Source organism: Salvelinus namaycush, chromosome 2 (assembly GCF_016432855.1).
Source record: "Salvelinus namaycush isolate Seneca chromosome 2, SaNama_1.0, whole genome shotgun sequence".
NCBI classification, from domain to species: domain Eukaryota; kingdom Metazoa; phylum Chordata; class Actinopteri; order Salmoniformes; family Salmonidae; genus Salvelinus; species Salvelinus namaycush.
In genome coordinates, this window is record NC_052308.1 from 69,076,020 (window position 1) to 69,098,194 (window position 22,175).

The window sequence follows — 22,175 nt, forward strand, 5'->3', positions numbered from 1 at the left end:
CTCAGCTCCTGTTATTCCCTAGTCTCTCTTTTTCTCATCCTCTTGTTTTTTTTTTACCCTTGCCTGGTCCTGACCCTGTACCCGCCCGCCTGACCACTCTGCCTGGTCCTGACCCTGTACCCGCCCGCCTGACCACTCTGCCTGGTCCTGACCCTGTACCCACCCGCCTGACCACTCTGCCTGGTCCTGACCCTGTACCCGCCCGCCTGACCACTCTGCCTGGTCCTGACACTGTACCCACCCGCCTGACCACTCTGCCTGGTCCTGACCCTGTACCCACCCGCCTGACCACTCTGCCTGGTCCTGACCCTGAACCTGCCTGCCTGCCGTCCTGTACCTATCGATTATCGACCCCTGCCTGCCTTGACCTGTCGTCTGCCTGCCCCTGTTGTTACAATAAGCATTGTTACTTCACACAGTCTGCACTTGGGTCTTACCAAGATTCCTGATAATATCATGGAATAAAATAGAAAATCATTGTTTCCCAAAATATTTTTGTCGTTGTTGCTGTGTTAAACAACTAATGGCTTTTTCTCAAATTAATTGATGATCATGTACTTCAGTTGTAATGGGTTCTGTTGTGCTCACCTTTTACAGTTGATCGACAACTTTAGCACTGTTGCAGACATAGACTATCCTCTATTTTTAACAATAGCCTGTAGAGAAATCAAAATGTCTCTGGTGCTGCAGCATGCGCTCATTCGTTGTCATGCTCTATTGTACTATTTAAAAAGACCATAGTCATCTCCAGTCATGTACAATTATGTAGAATTGCATGAAATGTGTCAATAAAAGTTTTTTGGGGGGGGAAAGCAAATAAGTTGATAGATTCATTCAGTGCTTTTGTTAATTTAATTGATATATTTTCACCACTACCCTTGTCCGGGGGTGGTCTTTGAACCCACAAACTTCTAGCTACTTTGCCATCTAATAAAATGAAGAACGGTTTCTAAAACCGCAATACAAAGGCTCTGGTCTGTCCTAGGAGTGAGTGTAAATGGTAGGCATGTTCTCTGCTATCCACTTTATGTTTTAATTATTATTTTGCTTATAGGGGAGGGGCACTTTTTTTATTTTTACCATTAAGGGAGGGTCGTGTAAAAATCTATTTTACTGAAGGAAGGGCCATCCATTTTTATTTCAGAGAGGTCCAATTTCCTACAGGTATCGTCATTATAAATAATGTACAGTCCCTAACTACCATGTAAATACATTGTTATTAGGTAATAAGGACACATATTGATAAGTTGGACCAACTTCCTTTTGAAGAGGTCTTACCTTGTTGTGAAGGTGCCACGTCTGATAGTCTCCTTCTGTACATTTCCTGTTGAAGATGGACTTGTAGTCTATCTTGATAAGCTGCCACTCGGACCTATGGCTGAAATGTCCAAAAAACCTTGAGAAACCAAAGGATGGATACACAAGTTAATATAACTCGACAAGGGTTTTCAGTGCTACAAGTTCTCACCAATTACGTTAAGTCTATGAGTAATTACATTTTCCTAGTTAAATATGTCAATCAAATGGGGAATTCAGTCCTAAGCTGACAAACTGACAACCCTTATAAATCAAATATTTTCTCCCATTTAAACGTCTGTTAATAAAGACGAGACATCAGCATTCGTTGAATTAAAATGCCTCCCCATCCCCTCATATCTTCCCTCCAAGAGGAACAGGGTTCCCAAGAGAACGAGATGGAGAGACAAGTTATGTCATCCATCTCATCCCTCCATCCCCTTCCCTTTCACCAAAAGGAACAGAGTCCCAAAACAATGGAAGACAGAAAGATTAAGCACGTCATCCCTCCTTTTCTCCATCTCTCTAAGACTTCCTACGGAGGACAAAAGAATGTCATCCCCCGTCTATAGATCATTCATCACTGCACGTCATCCCTCGATTAACCTTTTGTCAATAGGGGGGCGCCATTTCGACTTTATAAAAATTCGTTCCCAAATTAAACTGCCTCTTACTCAATTCTTGCTCGTACAATATGCATATTATTATTACTATTGGATAGAAAACACTCTAGTTTCTAAAACCGTTTGAATTATTTCTCTGAGTGAAACAGAACTCATTCTGCAGCACATTTCCTGTCAGGAAGTGAGATTTCTGAAATCGAGGTCCCTGTTCTAGGGTCAGTTTATAAGTCCCCATGTAAGCTATGGGGCTACATGCACTGCATACGCCTTCCTCTAGATGTCAGTAAGCGATGAGAATTTGAATGGAGTGGATTGCACCATCTCGGGCACTATAAAAGCTCATGGAACGGAAGTACCGTTCTTTTCAACGGGGCGCCTGGCGCAAGAGGGACATCACAATGGCGTCCTGCAAAAGCTTTCGTTTTAGCAGTTCTATATCTCCGGTCATGTTTTTATTCGTTATAGGTGTTAAAGACATCATAAGGTAGTTAATTTAAACCGACTTATAGCAGTTTATATCAGTTTATTGCGATTTTCTGGGATTTCTTTGTGACGCGCTATCACGAGTTGGACACCTCTCCAGTGGATGGCTATCGTTAGCTGCTATTTCTACAGGAGAAGATGACATCTTTCAACCAAAAGACGATTGTTCTGGAGAAAGGACACCTTGCCCAAGATTCTGATGGAAGCTCAGCAAATAGTAAGCAGTCTTTATGCTGTTAATTCGTATTTATGTTGACAAATGTCAAATAATAATTCCGCCATGAATTTCGGTGCGGTCTCGCTTTAGCGCACGCTGTATTGCGCAGTAACGTTAATTTTAAAAATCTAACACAGCGGTTGTGTCACGATCGTCTATGGGTGAGAGAGAGGACCAAGGCGCAGCGTGAAAACACATACCTTCCCCATGTCACACCCTGATCTAACTAAAAAACATAAAGAAAACAAAGAATACTAAGGCCAGGGCGTGACAGGTTGCATTAAGAACTAATGTATCTTTCATTTGCTGTCCAACCTGTATGTTTTTAGTCAAGTTTATGATTACTTATCGATTAGAATAGGTGCCTCTCCAAGATGGCGCCGGACAGATTGCTTGAAGTTTTGGCCACTAATCACATTGTATAACCACGATTTGTGCCGCTAAATATGCACATTTTCGAACAAACCCTATATGCATTGTGTAATATGATGTTACAGGACTGTCATCTGATGGAGAATATCAAGGTTAGTCAAAAATTATATATCTTTTGCCTGTTTGTTACGATCGCTAACCTTTGCTGCTGGTAAATGGTGTTGTGTTTCTGGCTATTGTGGTAAGCTAATATAATGCTATATTGTGTTTTCGCTGTAAAACACTTAGAAAATCTGAAATATTGGCTGGATTCACAAGATCTGTGTCTTTCATTTGCTGTACGCTGTGTATTTTTAAGAAATGTTTTATGATGAGTAATTAGGTAATACACGATGGTCTCTGTAGTTATTCTAGTTGCTTTGGTGAGAGTTGTGATGGTGGCTGCAATGGTAAACTATGATTTATACCTGAAATATGCACATTTTTCTAACAAAACATATGCTATACAATAAATATGTTATCAGACTGTCATCTGATGAAGTTGTTTCTTGGTTAGTGGCTATTTATATCTTTATTTGGTCGAATTTGTGATAGCTACTGATGCAGTAAAAAAATGGTGGAGTAAAAAAAGTGGTGTCATTTGCTAACGTGGTTAGCTAATAGATTTACATATTGTGTCTTCCCTGTAAAACATTTTAAAAATCAGAAATGATGGCTGGATTCACAAGATGTGTATCTTTCATCTGGTGTCTTGGACTTGTGATTTAATGATATTTAGATGCTAGTATTTACTTGTGACGCTATGCTAGGCTATGCTAGTCAGCTTTTTTACTGATGGGGGTGCTCCCGGATCCGGGTTTGGGAGGAACTAGAAGTTAATCTATTGTCCCGACTCACGTCATGATCTGGTTCTCTGTCCCGGCCTCCACCAGCATCCCGTCCACGAACAGAGGCACCAAGGAGAAGCTGTGTCTGGTCCACTGACGCCCCTCATCAAAACTGATTCTGTAACAGAGTCACAACACAATAACACATTGAATGAATCCCAAATGGCACCCAGGGCCTATAGGGCTCTGGTCTAAAGTACTGAAGCCTACTAGGAAAAAGGATGTCATTTGGGATGCAGCCATTCACATCTCAGACTGGCAGTAACAACAAGGCCCATATTCATAATTCTGACTTGGAGTGCTGATCTAGGATCAATTTTACCTTTTAGATCATACGGAATGAGATTATACGGACCGGTGGGATCTGATCCTGGATCAGCATTGCTACTCTGAATACGAGCCCTGATGCTCTCAATTACAGTGTGTCAACTGGGTTCATGGAAGATCAGTGGAGTGAATAGTCTCCAGAGACAGTCAGTCGCTGAATCTCAGGTTGGGTCTAATTTGACTACAGTTAACAAACGTTCTGTTGAATAGAAGAAGAATAAAACAACAGAACTGCGTTCGACTATCAAAGCGTGGAGGCAAAAAACTTGAAGGGAAAACAACAACGTCATAGGTCTTGAGTTTACATTTACATTTACATTTAAGTCATTTAGCAGACGCTCTTATCCAGAACGACTTACAACTTACTAAGTTTACTTAGTCTACAGTGAAGTGATGTAGAAGAAATAACACAACACACAAAACAAACCAGAATAGAACTGTTTCATGTTCTAACGACTACAAAACAGGGGCAGAGAGGTGTGGGAAGACAAATAAAAAATAGAAAAAGAGATTGGGCAACTTTCATCCTCCGGGCCTGTTCCGTATTGATTCTGACATCTCATCAACATCACTTCAGATGTGAGAACACTGTAGTACTGTGTGTGACAAGGTTGGGAACAACACTCAACAATGCACAGTCTTGCTCTAGCATGCAAGAAGCAGCAGCCCCCTTGTTGCAGCTTCCATCTAATCCTCCGTCAGTCAGCATGCCTTCATCTGGCTATAAACTCAGACAACAGACAAAGCATTGATACGCATCTATTAGGAGGATACCAGGGTCACGAAATGTTTACTGTTACACTAGCTGGGGAGAGAGAGAGAGAGAGAGAGAGAGAGAGAGAGAGAGAGAGAGAGAGAGAGAGAGAGAGAGAGAGAGAGATGATTGGTTTCTACAGCGCTTGCCTGGGTTCAAATAGCATTTGCTATCTTTCAAATACTTTAGCTACCCGTTACCTGGCCTAATGGAACCAATGGAATTGGCCCAAAGTGCAAACCCCACCCATCTGCCACTCTAGACAATTAAATGTCTCAATTAAATGCTGAAAGAAAACAATACTATTTGAAACCTGGTTTGATATGAGGGCTTCTACTGTGTTCCTTTCCTCCACTAGTGCACTGAAATCATCTAGGAGACACAACCAGGAAGGAAGGAATCATCCACACTTGACTGGTGCTAAAAGTGATTTCTAAATGTTTTCCTAAAGTGATATAAGAAGAAGAGAGATGTGGTTTCAGTTGAGTTGGTCTTCACTGAGGCAAAACGTGGGCGCTCCAATTTACAATATGATGGTCAGTGTTAAAGTACTAAAAGGGGGACTTGGTGAAGAAAAACACTTTCCCCCAATTTCGATTTTTGACAACATGTTATACCAGTTTACAGAGATACAAACACTGAATTAGATTTAAACCTACTGTAAATGTCTAGTGGGGGCGGTTGGTTGTTTCACAGCGACAAGGGCCCCTCCTTTATCCAGAAACCAGACATTGTGTTCCTCCTCGAATATCTGAAAGAGGGCACACAGGCAATTCAATATAATATATGATTTACATACAGTTACCTTGTACACATCTAGCTGAATACTGAATACATCTAGCTGAGTCTCAAAAGACCTCATGATCAAAAGGCAGAGACAGCAGTCCAAAATACTTATTCTCCAAACTACAATATTCAAATATATTATTAGAATGCCTTAGATGAGAATGCCTTAGATTTTACCCCCAAATTCAGCCTAAACTCACCTGTCTCCAGTTGTTACCAGCATCAGATGAGATGAACATTCCAACGTTATTGTACGACAGGTCAGACCCAATATTCCCTGTGATAACAATGCAACAAAGAATTAGTTCAATATTCAAATGATGCTGAAAATATGAAGATGGTGTAAATTAAAATGAAGAAAAGATGCAGAGAAGAGAAGAACAACCATTCATGCTTGGATGGATATTTCTCAGTTTTTCTGAAGCAATGTTGTAACATTTTAATCTCTGAGCATATCTCTCCACTTTGTTGATGCCTTGTAATATCTCCCATCCACTGTTCAGTGTCAGGCGTGAGTTTTGAGCTGCATCGTGTTTGTCAGGGTCACCAAACATAATATGTTGTGTCCTCAGTCTGCACTGGCCTACTTAAATAAACCGGGTGACTCTGCATCACCAAAATGTCAGTAAGGACAACATCAGAAGTGCTATAGCGTGTCTCTGGACAGATTCAGTACATTTATACAGGCTCCCAGTGGATTAGGGATCTCACAGATCCATTAAGAGAATAGAGGATAGGAGGAGGGGACAAACTATTGTTTTGGTGACAGAGCAAATATTGTTTGAGGACAGAGATCAAGAAAGCATATTCATGGATGTCGGTCGCTTTTGTTGTTGTTGCTAAGATACAATATTTTCCCACACGGTTGAAGATTAGTTGTTTATAGCAGGACCTGCAGATCCCTATCAGTAATGTTAGGGATTGGATAATCATCATAATATTCACAGTCAAATGGAATTTCAGAACTGACCTGGAAAAGATAGACAGCTATTCTCCTTTTGTACCATTACCTAAATTGAACAGATGTCTCTCTATTCAGCCAAATACATTTTCACATAAGTGAACAATAAGGTAGTCTAATCTAATGTTATCTATCAAATGTTCATTCTGTATTCTCTCACCTGTGGCCACTATGATTCCCGGTGCTGAGGCCTTGGTTGATATGCTGCCTGACAAGTAGGGGTTTTCAGACGTCTGCAGTTGGAGATGGAGCGAACAGAAGGGCTGAGAAATGACAGACAGTCCATTATATTTGACGAAGCCATTATACACTGGTCAATCAAATCACCAGTGTTACATAGAACACTACAGGGTTGATCTTTAACGGTGCACAAAGCATGTGCTTTTTATTTCAAGAGAAGGTCCTTTAGATAAGGAAAAGAAAAGCTGCTATGCGGTCTTTATTAAGCTTTCATCTCAGAAAGCCTGAAGATAATGCCTAATAGAATCTTTTGAATTCTGAAGTCTTCCAGTGAGTTGCATTTACACCAAATTCTAATAACAACGCTAACATAGGCAGTTAACAATACAAAAAACTATATTTTGTTAACAAAACATGAATAAAACTAAACACAAGTAAGACAATTACCACAGCCTCACTCTAAACAACCGTGCTGCCTCTCCATTGTTTATCTTAATTGTTGTTATCAGTCATTAATACAGGGAGGGTCTTTACATAAAATCATTAAGTCAAGGGAGAGAGGGAGACACAGCTGCATGTGAGCACTCACATTTTTCAATATGTTTTTTTACAAAAAGATAGATTTGGAGTTAGACAAACTTGGATTTTTTGTCAGGGACATATACAGGATACTACCCTCCAACAGCATAACCTTCACTCCAGATTCAAAACTCCAAACCTACAACCTAATTTTGGACAACATTTCCTGAAAGTATTATTACTACCAATGATTCATTTTCACAAGCTATACAGAGAGTGCCCTGGCAAACAAACAGCAGAGACCTGAGGACACCATCTGCCCTGGGACTGAGACAGACCAGATACAACTTCAATTAGCACTGTGAAGTGAGAGGTGTCGAAGCCTTTAAGCCCAACAAATGGCAGGAGTCTCACAGTCTACCCCACCCAAATCCAGATGCCTTTGAAGCCCCCTCCCGCTGTTCAGAGACCATCCACTGGCATTTTCTACAAGAAATCTGCCTCCAGAAATAAAATCTTCTCCCAAGAGGGTGTGACACCTACTCCCATTGCCTGCTGCATTGCTGCTTGGATTCTACCTGGCGATCTGTTCACTGTCTGCCCTGGCCTGTCTCCCCTGTCTGGTACAGGTACCCCAACCACACACGCACTGTTGGGGCAAGTGACTCTGAACTTACAATGGCTAGCACCAAGTCGTATTTTTCTTGTGCATTTTGCTATTTTTCTATTTGCCTCATGACTTCTGCATGCTTTGTTTCACTGTGAACTTTCTTGTTTGCCCAACCGTGGGACAGACTATGTTTGTTCCCACACTTGGGACTCTGACTCTCTATTGGTTACACAGACTTTTGGCCTTCCTTCCTATTATGACCACCTCTCGCCGGCTTTGTATTCATGTTACCTGATTGAAATTGCTGTACAATATGATCTTGTTGCCATCTAATGCACATTCAAATGTTATAAATCAACACTGCAGAGCTCTCCCTGTCCTCTGCCGTGCCTTGATTGTATTACTGCTGATGATATCTGGAAATGTGCATGCCCATGTACTGTTGCTAGACCCAATTCTGACTTGTGCTCTGATATTTGCTTCACTGATTTCTGCTCTCGTAAAAGCCTGGGTTTTCTGCACGTTAACACTATAATCTAATTACCTAAAATGGATCAATTGAAAGTGTGGGTTCACAGCTCCAATCCAGATGTGTTGGTCATTACTGAGATGTGGTTAAGGAAGAGTGTTTTGTATACTGATGTTAACCTTTCTGGTTATAACCTTAATCTTGTTCTGAACGCCTCCAAAACAAAGGTCATGTGGTTTGGTTAGAAGGATGCCCCTCTCCCCACAGATGTGATTACTACCTCTGAGGGTTTAGAGCTTGAGGTAGTCACCTCATACAAGTACTTGGGAGTATGGCTAGACGGTACACTGTCCTCCTCTCAGCACATATCAAAGCTGCAGGCAAGTTAAATCTAGACTTTGTTTCCTCTATCATAATCGCTCCTCTTTCACCCCAGCTGCAAACTAACCCTGATTCATATGACAATCCTACCTATGCTAGATTACGGAGACGTAATTTATAGATCGGCAGGTAAGGATGCTCTCGAGCGGTTAGATGTTCTTTACCATTTGGCCATCAGATTTGCCACCAATGCTCCTTGTAGAACACATCACTGCACTCTATACTTCTCTGTAAACTGGTCATCTCTGTATACCCGTCGCAATAACTACTGGTTGATGTCACGCCCTGGCCATAGAGAGGCTTTTATTCTCTATTTTGGTTAGGCCAGGGTGTGACTAGGGTGGGCATTCTAGTTTCTTTATTTCTATGTTTTTTATTTCTTTGTGTTTGGCCGGGTGTGGTTCTCAGAGGCAGCTGTCTATCGTTGTCTCTGATTGGGAATCATACTTAGGCAGCCTTTTCCCACCTGTGTTTTGTGGGTAGTTGTTTTCTGTATAGTTTAGTTACCTTACAGAACTGTTCATTTTTCTCTTTGTTATTTTTGTTCTAGTGTTCTGATTTAATAAAATATCATGAACACGTACCACGCTGCGCTTTGGTCCAGTCATTTCCAGGAAGAGGATCATGACAGTTGATGCTTATTTATGAAACCCTCTTAGGCCTCACTTCCCCCATCTGAGATATTTACTGCAGCCCTCATCCTCCACATACACCCGTTCCGCCAGTCACATTCTGTTAAAGGTCCCCAAAGCACACATATCCCTGGGTCGCTTGTCTTTTCAGTTCGCTGCAGCTAGCGACTGGAACAAGCTGCAACAAACACGCAAACTGGACAGTTTTATCTCAATCTCTTCATTCAAAAAATCAGTCATGGGCACTCTTACTGACAGTTGTCATTGCTTTGTGTGATGTATTGTTGTCTCTACCTTCCTGCCCTTTATGCTGTTGTCTGTGCCCAATAATGTTTGTACCATGTTTTGTGCTGCAACCATGTAGTGCTGCTGCCATGTTGTGTTGCTACCATGTTGTTGTCATGTTGTGTTGCTCCCATCCTGTGTTGTCATATGTTGCTGCCATGCTATATTGTTGTCTTAGGTCTCTCTTTCTGTAGTGTTGTGGTGTCTCTCTTGTCGTGATGTGTGTTTTGTCCTATATATATATATTTTTTTTAATTACCCAGCCCCCATCATTGTAAATAAGAATTTGTTCTTAACTGACTTTCCTAGTTAAAAAAAGGTTAAATAAAAAAGAAAGTAATAAAACATGTCTCAGGGGCGAGCCGAAAACAGAAGTCAATTATATCTGTTCACAGAGCCCCCCCAAAAAATTTGCTCTTTCATCTTTGCCAATTCATAGTATGACATTGCTGTAAGGACACCAAGGGCAACAGGATTTAACAGGGTAATCAAATAGAATCTGTAATTAAAATGTCACATAAATGCACAATTGTATTCAACCTGTAGCCCACTCAGCGCACGGCGTGCAGCCCCCACAATTGCCTCCCTAGGCTTTTAAACAGTATGAACACTTACTGCTAATGTCTCACAGTTATTTTTTCTACATAGTCATCCTTTACATACGCCTCACATGGGATAAAAGGAGAGATAGGGCACCTAATATACTAATAACTGTAAATAACAAGGAGTGTGTACACAGTTCATCTTCATATCATAGTTTAAATGTGATTGTGTAAAGTAATTCCCTTTCCGTTAAGATGAGTAGGCAAACTTACTTGAGTGTGTGATGTAACGCAACTGTTATCATTGATGTACATAACTTGAAGGGAACTGAACACATATTCCTGGATTCAAATAAACTGTCATTGGAGATTATCTATTGAGTATGCTTTTTTAACTCCTGGATTAGGCTTAATCTGGGTCTGGGAAAGCACCTCAAAGAGTCTTAGATCATGTATGATCACCACAACGATGAGCCTTCCCTGTTAGCTTCAGTATAACTCACCAGTATACAGTGGATGTCGTTGCCAGCCAGGTCTGTCGCCGGGGCCTGCAGCAACCTCCAATCACGGCCCTTGTTGTAGGTGATGTAGGTCTTCACCTGGTTGTCTAGCCTCATGTTTGCGATCAGCATGCCTTTGATACCTGCTACCTATGGAGAAATAGAGAACAAATTCTTAAACAGACACTAAAACTAGCCAAATCCAACCACCAAAACAGATTACATGATGTTTGATTTTTGATTTTTCAAGCACTAAACAGTACCCCAAATGCCCCCTGACAGACATAGCTACGGGGAGTAGGGGTGTTGAGGGTGCTGCGACACCCCTGAAAAAAATAAATATATATATTAATACAAATATATACTACCCGACAAAAGCTTTAGAACACCTACCTATTCAAGGGTTTTCTTTATTTTTACTATTTTCTACATTGTAGAATAATAGTGAAGACATCAAAACTATGAAATAACACATATGGAATCACGTAGTAAGAAAAAAAGTGTTAAACAAATAAAATATATTCTTCAATAGCCACCCTTTGCCTTGATGACAGCTTTGCACAATCTTGGTATTCTCTCAACCAGCTGCACCTGGAATGCTTTTCCAACAGTCTTGAAGGAGTTCCCACCAATGCTGAGCACTTGTTGGCTGCTTTTCCTTAACTCTGCAGTCCAACTCAACCCAAACCATCTACATTTGGTTGAGGGGGATTGTGGAAGCCAGTTCATTTGATGCAGCACTCTATCACTCTCCTTCTTGGTAAAATATCTCTTACTCAGCCTGGAGGTGTGTTGGGTCATTGTCCTGTTGAAAAACAAATTACTGTCCCACTAAGCCCAAACCAGATAGGATGGTGTATTGCTGCAGAATGCTGTGGTAGCCATGCTGGTTAAGTGAGCCTTGAATTCTAAATAAATCAGTGTCACCAGCAAAGCACCCCCACAACATAACACCTCCGCCTCCATGCTTTATGGTGGGAAATACACATGCGGAGATCATCCGTTCACACACACCGCGTCTCACAAAGACACGGCGGTTGGAACCAAAAATCGCCAATTTGGACTCCAGACCAAAGGACACATTTTCCTCAGTCTAATGTCCATTGCTCGTGTTTCTTGGCCCAAGCAAGTCTCTTCTTCTTATTGGTGTCCTTTAGTAGGGGTTTCTTTGTAGCTATTCAACTATGAAGACCTGATTCACACAGTCTCCTCTGAACAGTTGATGTTGAGATGTGTCTGTTACTTGAACTCTGTGAAGCATTTATTTCTGCTGCAATTTCTGAGGCTGGTATCTCAAATGAAATTATCCTCTGCATTCCATATGTGCTATTTCATAGTTTTGATGTCTTCACTATTATTCTACAATGTAGAAAATAGTAAAACATTCAGAAAAACCCTTGAATGAGTAGATGTTCTAAAACTTTTGACCGGTAGTGTATATATACTGTATATATATAAAATTTGACTTTTCCACAAAAGTAGTGCACTGGGCCTTTACTAGTGCTGTATTAGCTGGCTGCTATAGCTGTCTGTAGTGCAGGCAAAAATAATCCCCGCAACCCCACAGTCAACAAAAAGTTCACAGCACCCCCAACCCCAAATATCTTGCCACGGCTATGCTGACAGACATCAGACTGGTCACAAACCAATCTCCCTTAAATTGCGTCCCCATCAACTGCCCACCACTGTTGTGACTACATTACAACGCTGGACGTTAAAACTGATAAACTGTCACATCCACGAGACACCCACTCACAAAGTGAGAGAGAAACAGAGAGAGCGAGAGAGCGAGAGAGAGAGAGAGAGATGTCATGGCTCCTTGCCTCCTTAGTCAAACCGTCTTCCTACGATAACCCATCCAGGATGGAAATGTGATTGGGGTAAACCTGATGACTGTGCTTTAAATAAGACCCATACTGCAGCAGACATTGACGGCCCTCAGTCGTATCACCTTACCAGTATAAGTGGCACTAATAGGCGCCAAGTTTGACATCGTCATAGAAAAACGGCCACCCGGGATGGACACGGCTAGTGGGCCCCTCCCTCCCCTGACCAGACTTGTCAATCACAGAGGTAATTATTTATCATCCCCCACAGTAATATTAAATATAGACTGATGTATGCATGTGGATCCATCTACATAGACAAAACAAACAACACAACAACTTTCAGCACAGTAGCACTAGTATGATAAACGACCACTGAGATACCAGACTTCCCTCAGTACGTGCACTCGGTCTCCCTGCAGACAGCCTTTTACAATCTCTCAATATGCATTAATGAAGATTTCTGCAATATATTAGAAATATGGATCCACTGCTGAATCAGGGAATCAGAGGCTCCGAATAGGGGGGAAATGGAGGGAGGGGTTAAGAGTGTTGTCAGAGAGCTAATACACACAAACACAAACACACACACACACACACACACACACACACACACACACACACACACACACACACACACACACACACACCGCTAGACTAACAGAAAGGAGCATCATCATCATGACCATTACATTACCTAAATCATCTAGCTAACCCTCCCTCCATCTCTTCCTTCCTCCCTCCCTCCTACCACTCACTCATTCAAAAGCTATTTATAGCTCTGAGTGAGTAGGGAATCAGGTAGTTCATCATTGGGCTGTCGTTGATTTGTAGGCCTACCACTCTATGGAGTATATATAGAGTATTACAGTTTTTTCCAATTGCTAACACACTAAAATGACATGCACAGCACAATTATTTAAACTGACACACAGAGAGCAAAACCTCTTCTCAAGTCTCCAAAAGTCTAAACACATTTTCTGCTTTACACACATTTTGCAATTCAAAATGGCACTTTTTAAATGCACTGCACACGGTTCTCTGCATAAGACACAACAATCTGACATAAAGTCACATGTTTGCCATTTCAAAACACTGCCATTCAAAATGACACTACATGAGCTAATTGGCCAATACATGTGCCACCTGGCCAAACACCTCAATGGTTAATTGTTACCACTTCAATCAGGAAGTAAGCACTATGAAAAGACCACAGGTGAGCACCTTTTGTTTTACAACAACAATGGAAGCCGTTGCAGAGAGAGGAAGAGGAAGAGGAAGAGGAAGAGGGAGGGTGAGAATGAGAGGGGGAGGAAGAGTGAGAGGTAGGGGTAGAGCTGGTAGAGGAGTTCATGGCCTAAGAAGACAACAACTTTCAAATGAAATCAGAGCAACCTTAGTTGATCATGTCATCAACCATGGGCTGACAATGCGAGAGGCTGGACAGAGAGTGCAGCCCAACTTGAGCCGTTTTACTATCGTCTGTGTCATCCGGACATTTAGACTGGAGTACAGGTATGTAACCAACATTTTTTCACACTATGTAGTACACCCCATGTCATTGTCACGTTCCTGACCTTATTTCCTTTATTTTGTCTTTGTTTAGTATGGTCAGGACGTGAGCTGGGTGGGCATTCTATGTTATGTGTTTCTATGTTTGGTTCTTTTCAATTAGCCTGATATGGTTCTCAATCAGGGGCAGGTGTTTTACATTTCCTCTGATTGAGAACCATATTAAGGTAGGCTGTTCACACTTGTTTGTGGGTGATTGTTCCTGTGTCAGTGTTTGTGCCACACGGGACTGTTTCGTTTGTTAGTTTGTTCCTGTTCGTGCGTTCTTCGTTGTCTGTAAGTTCTCATGTTCAGGTCTGTTTACGTCGTTTATTGTTTTGTAGTTTGTTAACCTGTTTGGGCTGCAGGGGCAGTATTGAGTAGCCGGATAAAAGGTGCCCATTTCAAACGGCCTCGTACTCAATTCTTGCTCGTACAATATGCATATTATTATTACTATTGGATAGAAAACACTCTCTAGTTTCTAAAACCGTTTGAATTATATCTGTGAGTAAAACAACTCATTTTGCAGCAAACTTCCTGACAGTAAGTGGAAAATCTGAAATCGATGCTCTGTTCTACGGCCTGCCTATTAATGTCCTTGATATTTATTAGTATAGATGCACTTCATACGTCTTCCACTAGATGTCGACAGGCAGTGAGAGAAGAAATGGAGTGTGTAACTTGATCTGGGGTCGAATAATAGCTCTCGGCATGACCTGTTTTCTGGAGAGCGCGTGAAGGGACCTGGATTTGCCTTCTGATAAGCTGTCGTTATGGACGGCTAATATCTCCGGCTTTGATTTTATTTGATACATGTGACAATATCATCGTAAAGTATGTTTTTTCAATATAGTTTTATTAGATTATTGAAATTTATTCGGGACGTTAGGCGTGTTGCGTTGTGTGCCTTTGTTCAGGAAGGAGAGCTTAGCGCCACTTTGCTAGCTTTCCGTGCTAATTGACTGGAGAAGAGGACATTCTAAATCCAAACAACGATTGTTCCCGACAAAGGACCCCTTGTACAACATTCTGATGAAAGATCATCAAAAGTAGGACCCATTTTATGATGCTATTTCATATATCTGTCGAACATGTGAAATAGTCGTTTGCGCCCAGATTTTGGGTACTCTCTAGCTGGATGTCGTAATGAAGTTATTTTTAGAATTCTAACACGGCGATTGCATTAAGAACTAGTGTATCTATCATTTCCTATACAACATGTATTTTTTAGTAACGTTTATGTATAGTTATTTGGTCAGAATAGTTGAGTGCCATAAAAATATCCGCACATTCTGGGAAAAAGATGCTACGTTAGCACAATGTATAACCACTGATTTCAGTTCTAAATATGCACATTTTCAAACAAAACATAAGTGTATGTATAACCTGATCTTATAGGACTGTCATCTGATGAAGCTTATCAAGGTTAGTCAAAAATTATATATCTTTTGCTGGTTTATTCGCTATCGCTAACGTGCCTATTGCTATCGCTAACGTGCTTTGATGAATGAATGCGGTAGTGTGGTAGGCTATTGTAGTAAGTTAATATAATGCTATATTGTGTTTTCGCTGTAAAACACTTAAAAAAATCGGAAATATTGGCTGGATTCACAAGATGTTTGTCTTTAATTTGCTATACACGATCGATTTTTCAGAAATGTTTTATGATGAGTATTTAGGTATTTGACGTTGGTGTCTGTAATTACTCTGGCTGCTTCGGTCCTATTTGTGACGGTAGCTGTGATGGTAGCTGCAATGTAAAACTAATTTATACCTCAAATATGCACATTTTTCGAACAAAACATAGATTTATTGTATAACATGTTATAAGACTGTCATCTGATGAAGTTGTTTCTTGGTTAGTTTGGTTGGTTCTTGGTTAGTTAGGTTGGCTTTGTGCATGCTACCTGTGCTGTGAAAAATGTCTGTCCTTTTTTGTATTTGGTGGTGAGCTAACATAAATATATGTGGTGTTTTCGCTGTAAAACATTTTAAAAATCAGACATGTTGGCTGGATTCACAAGATGTTTATCTTTCACATGCTGTATTGGACTTGTTAATGTGTGAAAGTTAAATATTTCTAAAAAATATATTTTGAATTTCGCGCCCTGCACTTGAAGTGGCTGTTGTCATATTGTGCCCGGCTTCGGGCTTGCAGCCAGAAGAAGTTAAGAGTTTTTCCGTCGTCGTCTTTCGTTAATAAATCAAACATGTATTCTACCCAAGCTGCGTTTTGGTCCGATCCATGCTCCTCCTCAGACGAGGAGGAGAACGAACGTTACAGTCATAGTGTATCAGTTGGGTGACACCTGTTTACTTCATGAATGGCTGATGTCATACACTAACTGCACAAATTTCCTGTAGAATTTACTCTACTGTGGGGGAAATATCTTTAGGCTGCATTGTCCAAGCCCTATATATATTTTTTTTTTTCTAAAGGACTGAGAGTCGCAACCATGGTGGAGGAAGGGGCCAAATGTTCACCGGGGTACAGGAAGCTGCCATTGTATACTTGGTTTTGGAAAATAATGAAATCAGATTACGAGAAATTCAAAGCCACATCATCCAAGACAACACCATATTCAACAACATTCAACGGGTCAGTCTGTCCACATTGGCTCGCATTCTCAAGCGAAACCAAATCAGAATGAAACAACTTTATAAGGTGCCGTTTGAGAGAAACTCTCAAAGAAACAAAGAGGTCAGACGAGCATATGTGGATGTAAGTACAATATTGACTGCAGTACACTACACGCAACATTGTTTCACAGTGTACTGGATAACACCATATTGACTGCTTTTGTTCTTTGTTTTCAGGGAGTACTGGAAATGGATGCTCATGCAATCCCACATGAGTTCATCTTTATAGATGAGGCTGGGTTCAACCTAGCAAAGACCAGAATAAGGGGGAGAAACGTCATTGGCCACAGAGCCATTATAGATGTTCCTGGCCAACGTGGTGGGAACATCACAATGTGCGCTGCCATCTCCAATACGCATGGTGTCCTCCGCCGTCATGCCAACCTTGGACCATACAACACAGCCCATATTCTCACATTTCTGGACAGACTCCACAACATTCTCATACCACCAGAGCATATGAATGATGCAGACCATCAAAGAACCCGGTACGTTGTAGTATGGGACAACGTGAGCTTTCATCGTGCAGCCCCAGTCCAAAACTGGTTTGCTGACCACCCACCATTTCTCGTGCAATACCTCCCACCATACTCACCATTTCTGAACCCCATAGAATAGTTATTTTCGGCATGGCGGTGGAAGGTATACGACCGGCAGCCCTTTGTGCATATGCCTCTTGTGCAGGCTATGGAAGAGGCATGTGATGAGATTGATGTGGGTGCGATTCAGGGATGGATAAGGCACTCAAGGCCCTTCTTCCCTCGATGTCTGGCAAGGGAAGATATTGCCTGTGATGTGGACGAGGCGTTGTGGCCAGACCCAGCTGTGATGTGGACGAGGCGTTGTGGCCAGACCCAGCTGTGCGGCAAGATGCTGCCTAATTATTTTTCTTGCCTCTTTTTTTCTATATATTTTTTCTGCACATTTTTTCAGCAATTGTCTTTTTCAGTTTACTGTTTTTTGTGACCATATTTGTGATCAGTCCAATGTAAATATATCTGCTGTGCATATGTTGCACTGACTTGTTTGGTGAAAAATAAAAAATGTTAATGTTTCAACAGCATGTGTGTGTATCTGCAAATATTTCTGTGTATCTGAAGAATTTTCTACAATTTGAACTATTTTAGTATTATGGCAAAGCATACTAAAGATGAGAGTGCTTTTCATTATGCCCAACAGTGTGTAGTTGGTTAGACAAAAATCTGGTAATATGAATGAAGTGTGTGCCATTTCGTGCAAATGTTTGATTTTGATAATGCTATATGTAGTTTTGGTTGCAGTGCTTCATTTTGCAGGATATATGAGGTATTTTGCAGTTTGGGTGTGTGGTTTTGTGAATTGTGTTAAGTATTTTGATAAAACCAGCCTAGTTTGCAACATTGTGTTTTAGCAATTGGGAAAAACTGTAATTGTGTTAGGCAAGTTAGAATATTTTGTAATATTCAGTGTGGAAGTTTATACCTCTGGGAGATGGATTGAATCAAAAACCTAACTCTAAATGGCTGATTAACACGACTGGGAGTTAGAGAACTTTTCGATTGAAGGGAAGATTGAATCCAACTGACACTCAAGTTACTCCCATCAGTCTAAAGTGGGGAAAAAATTTGTTTTATTCAAGTGAATAATATCATTTGTGAGAGAGAAAGGCTGAGAAAGAGAAGGTGAGAGAATACTGACGAAAGGCAATTCATTATTTGACAATCCAAGGAGAAGAGTAAAAGCCTGTTGCGTTCACTCAGTCTCTCTGTTCCCTGTTGAGCTCAAAGTACTTTGTGAATTATTCCTCTCTGAGTCCTTGAGGCCATTGGCCTTCTGAAGCCCAACACTCCAGGGTTTGTTACAACAATACTTGGGACTCCTTCAAAGCACTTTGGTCAGAGTTATATCTACAGTCTTTTTCAGAGGAACTCAGAGCAAAAGTCTGCCTCTTCCAAAAAAAAAAAAGATTGAAGTGAAACTTTAAAGAGATACATACAGCATAACTTCAGTTTACAATAGTTTGTGATTAGCACATGCATGTATACCCAAAGGGTTAAACTAGTTAAAACAACGTCACACAAAACTGGATTGGCGTAACTTTAACCAGTTTTACCCACTGGGTATGACCATTCATTTAATACTAACTCCGTTTTTGTAAACCATTAACACCCATGTTAGAAGGAGCAGCAGTAGTAGTAGCATTGTTAATGACTGCTGACTCTGAAGGTCAGACCCAAATCTCAGTCCTCTGCCTCCCTCCATCACACCTGCCAGTGTCTGTGTGATAAACTGGGGATTCATCCTGAGAAAGAAGGGGAAAAAGGAGGGGGGACGATCCGCAACGAATGTTGATGACATAGAGACCTACTAACAAGGCTATAACACACACACACACACACACACACACACACACACACACACACACACACACACACACACACACACACACACAAGCACACTGAGGACACTTACCTCATACAGGTCCAGCATCTGGTTGCCCCCCAGGCCGCGGGTGGTCTTGACGTTCTCCATGGCCAGGGTGAAGAGGATGCCCCGGGTGTCGGAGAGGTACAGGTTGTATGTGTCGTTCTGGTTCCACTCCTGTACTGCCGCGAACACCTGGTGCTCGTCTGTGCTGACGATGTGGAGGTCCTGGTGACAGAGGATGGGGGGGTTGGAGAGGTTAGAGGATTTATAAAGAGATGACGGATCTTAGGGGTTGGGGTCGTAACAAGCCGCCGAGCACGTGTTGTGTGTCACAAGATCAGGTCTGGTGTGCATATTGAATGTTTAACACTATAGCTGCCAATGTTCTCTACACAACATATAGTGTCTTTTAACAGCTGCAATAGAAGAGTGACACTGCACACTATGAGACTACACACCACTGTGTAGTAGTGCTACAGATATTTCGAGAGCTAAATCCTTTTGTTGAAGGGAGAAAACAAGGGGGGGGGGGGGTATTGTTGGTTACTTCAAATCAAATTGTATTTGTCCCATTCTATGTAAACCACAGGTGCAGACTTTACCGTGAAATGCTTACCTTCGAGCCCTTTCCCAACAATGCAGAGTTAAAAAGTAAGAATTAACTTCTTGCGACTACAGGGGGTGCTGTTCCGAATTAGCATTTTGTCGTCTCCAAATTAAACTGCCTAGTACTCAATTCTTGCTCGTACAATATGCATATTATTAATTCTATTGGATAGAAAACACTTTCTAGTTTCATACAACGTTGGAATTATGTCTGTGGGTGACCCAGAACTCTTTCTACAGCGAAATCCATGACAGACAGTGAAAGGTCTGAGAGCGAAGCTCTGGTTTCAGATCAGTTTTTAAGGTCTCTGTGTATCCTATGGAACGACACGAACTGCACCCGCCTTCCCCTGGATGTCAGTAACCAATGAGAAGTGGAATGGGCCTTCTACGTAGCTCTCAGAGGTTATAAAAGACCAAGGAGTGAGAGTAGCCCCCCTTTCGACGCTCGCCCTTACGCAGGAAGGGACCTCCGGATGCCATTTTCAAAGGCTCGGTTATCAACGTGAAATGTATCCGTCTGTAATTTAATTCGATATAGGAGTTAGAAACATCATAAGGTAGTTAATTTAAACCGTTTTATAGCAATTTATATCCGTTTAGTGCGATTTTGATGCATTTCTATGTGAAGCACCGGGCACGTTTCGGGGTCCCGGTCGAACGTTAGCGGGCATTTCGACGGACAAAGGACATCTTTCGACCAAAAGAAGATTAGACCCAAGAAAGAATACATTGCCCAAGAATCTGATGGAAAATCACCTCATAGTAAGTAATATTTAATATGATAAATCGTTGTTCTGTCGAAATATTTTAAACGCATATTTCGCCATTTTGTTTTCTATCCCTTCGCTTGGCGAACCCTGTATTGCACAGTAAGGATAATTTTAGAAATGTAAATCAGCGATTGCATTAAGAACTAATTTGTCTTTCGATTCCTGTCAACCCTGTATTTTTTAGTCAAGTATATGATTAGCTATTGATTAAACTAGATCACTCTGAAAGATGGCGACCGACTTTTCCATGCTGGTTTTGCTACCATCTTCATTGTATAACCACGGTTTTTTATGGCTAAATATGCACATTTTCGAACAAACAATATATGTATGTTGTAATATGATGTTACAGGAGTGTCAACGGAAGAATTCTGAGAAGGTTAGTGAAAAAATTTATATCTTTTGGCGATGATTACGTTAACGCTCTCTTTGGCTTGAATTGATGCTCTGGTATTGTTTGCACATGTGGTATGCTAACTTATCGATTTATTGTGTTTTCGCTGTAAAACGCTTAGAAAATCTGAAATATTGTCTGAAATCACAAGATCTGTGTCTTTCCATTGCTATGCTTTGTCTATTTTTATGAAATGTTTTATGATGAGTAAATTGGTCATACACGTTGCTCTCTCTAGTAATTCTAGTCCAGTTGTGACTGTGGGTGCAATTGTAAACTGTGATTTCTACCTGAAATATGCACATTTTTCTAACAAAACCTATCCTATACCATAAATATGTTATCAGACTGTCATCTGAGGAGGTTTTTTCTTGGTTAGTGGCTATCAATATCTTAGTTTAGCCGAATTGGTGATAGCTACTGGTGGAGAGAGAAAATGGTGGACAAAGGAAAAATGGTGTATTTTGCTAACGTGGTTAGCTAATAGATTTACATATTGTGTCTTCCCTGTAAAACATTTTAAAAAACAGAAATGATGGGGTTATTCACAAGATCTGTATCTTTCATCTGGTGTCTTGGACTTGTGATTTAATGATATTTAGATGCTACTATTTAATTGTGACGCTATGCTAGCGATGCTAATCAGTGTGGGGGGGGTGGGGGGTGATCCCGGATCCGGGATTGATACTCGTGAAAGGTTAAAAAAGTATTCAATCTGAATAATTGATCTACTGCATGAACTGTGTATCCGGAGGCATGTGTGTATCACTGTAAAATTAATGTTGCTTACCTTAGGCAGAGAATATTTGGGCAGTTTGATTTTGAGGAATGGATCCCTCTGGTAGGACACATAGTAGCTGGCCTGTCCTGCTGTAGTAACCTGGAAAACATTGAGCCAAAACACTGAGTATTCCCTTTTTGTTCAAGTGTATAATGTGTCCATGCTACAGTACACATCACATGAATTAACTATATGGATTAATCTAAAACCTTCATAAATGTATCGATCATTACTCATGCTGCAACCCTCACCCAAGTGAACATGCATGACATTGTTTAAAATGTAAAGATATATACTTTATTGTCAGAGAGGAACATTGAAGCATAAGGTATTTAAATGCCTCTTTCCAGTTGTTTCTATTGAGATAATAA

General features: G+C 41.0%; 1 protein-coding gene across 1 annotated transcript in view; it reads right to left on the reverse strand.

Annotated features, from left to right (window-relative positions):
* The window catches only part of LOC120023133 (VPS10 domain-containing receptor SorCS3-like), a 225,389-nt gene that overhangs the window by 22,959 nt on the left and 180,255 nt on the right, over positions 1 to 22,175 (reverse strand). Inside the window, exons 8-15 of the mRNA XM_038967117.1 lie at positions 21,814 to 21,903; positions 19,296 to 19,475; positions 10,828 to 10,974; positions 6,867 to 6,969; positions 5,946 to 6,022; positions 5,619 to 5,710; positions 3,889 to 3,996; positions 1,279 to 1,396 (exon numbers count right to left, since the gene is read on the reverse strand). Of these exons, the coding sequence (XP_038823045.1) occupies positions 1,279 to 1,396; positions 3,889 to 3,996; positions 5,619 to 5,710; positions 5,946 to 6,022; positions 6,867 to 6,969; positions 10,828 to 10,974; positions 19,296 to 19,475; positions 21,814 to 21,903 (915 nt within the window). The remainder of the gene's footprint in view (positions 1 to 1,278; positions 1,397 to 3,888; positions 3,997 to 5,618; positions 5,711 to 5,945; positions 6,023 to 6,866; positions 6,970 to 10,827; positions 10,975 to 19,295; positions 19,476 to 21,813; positions 21,904 to 22,175) is intronic.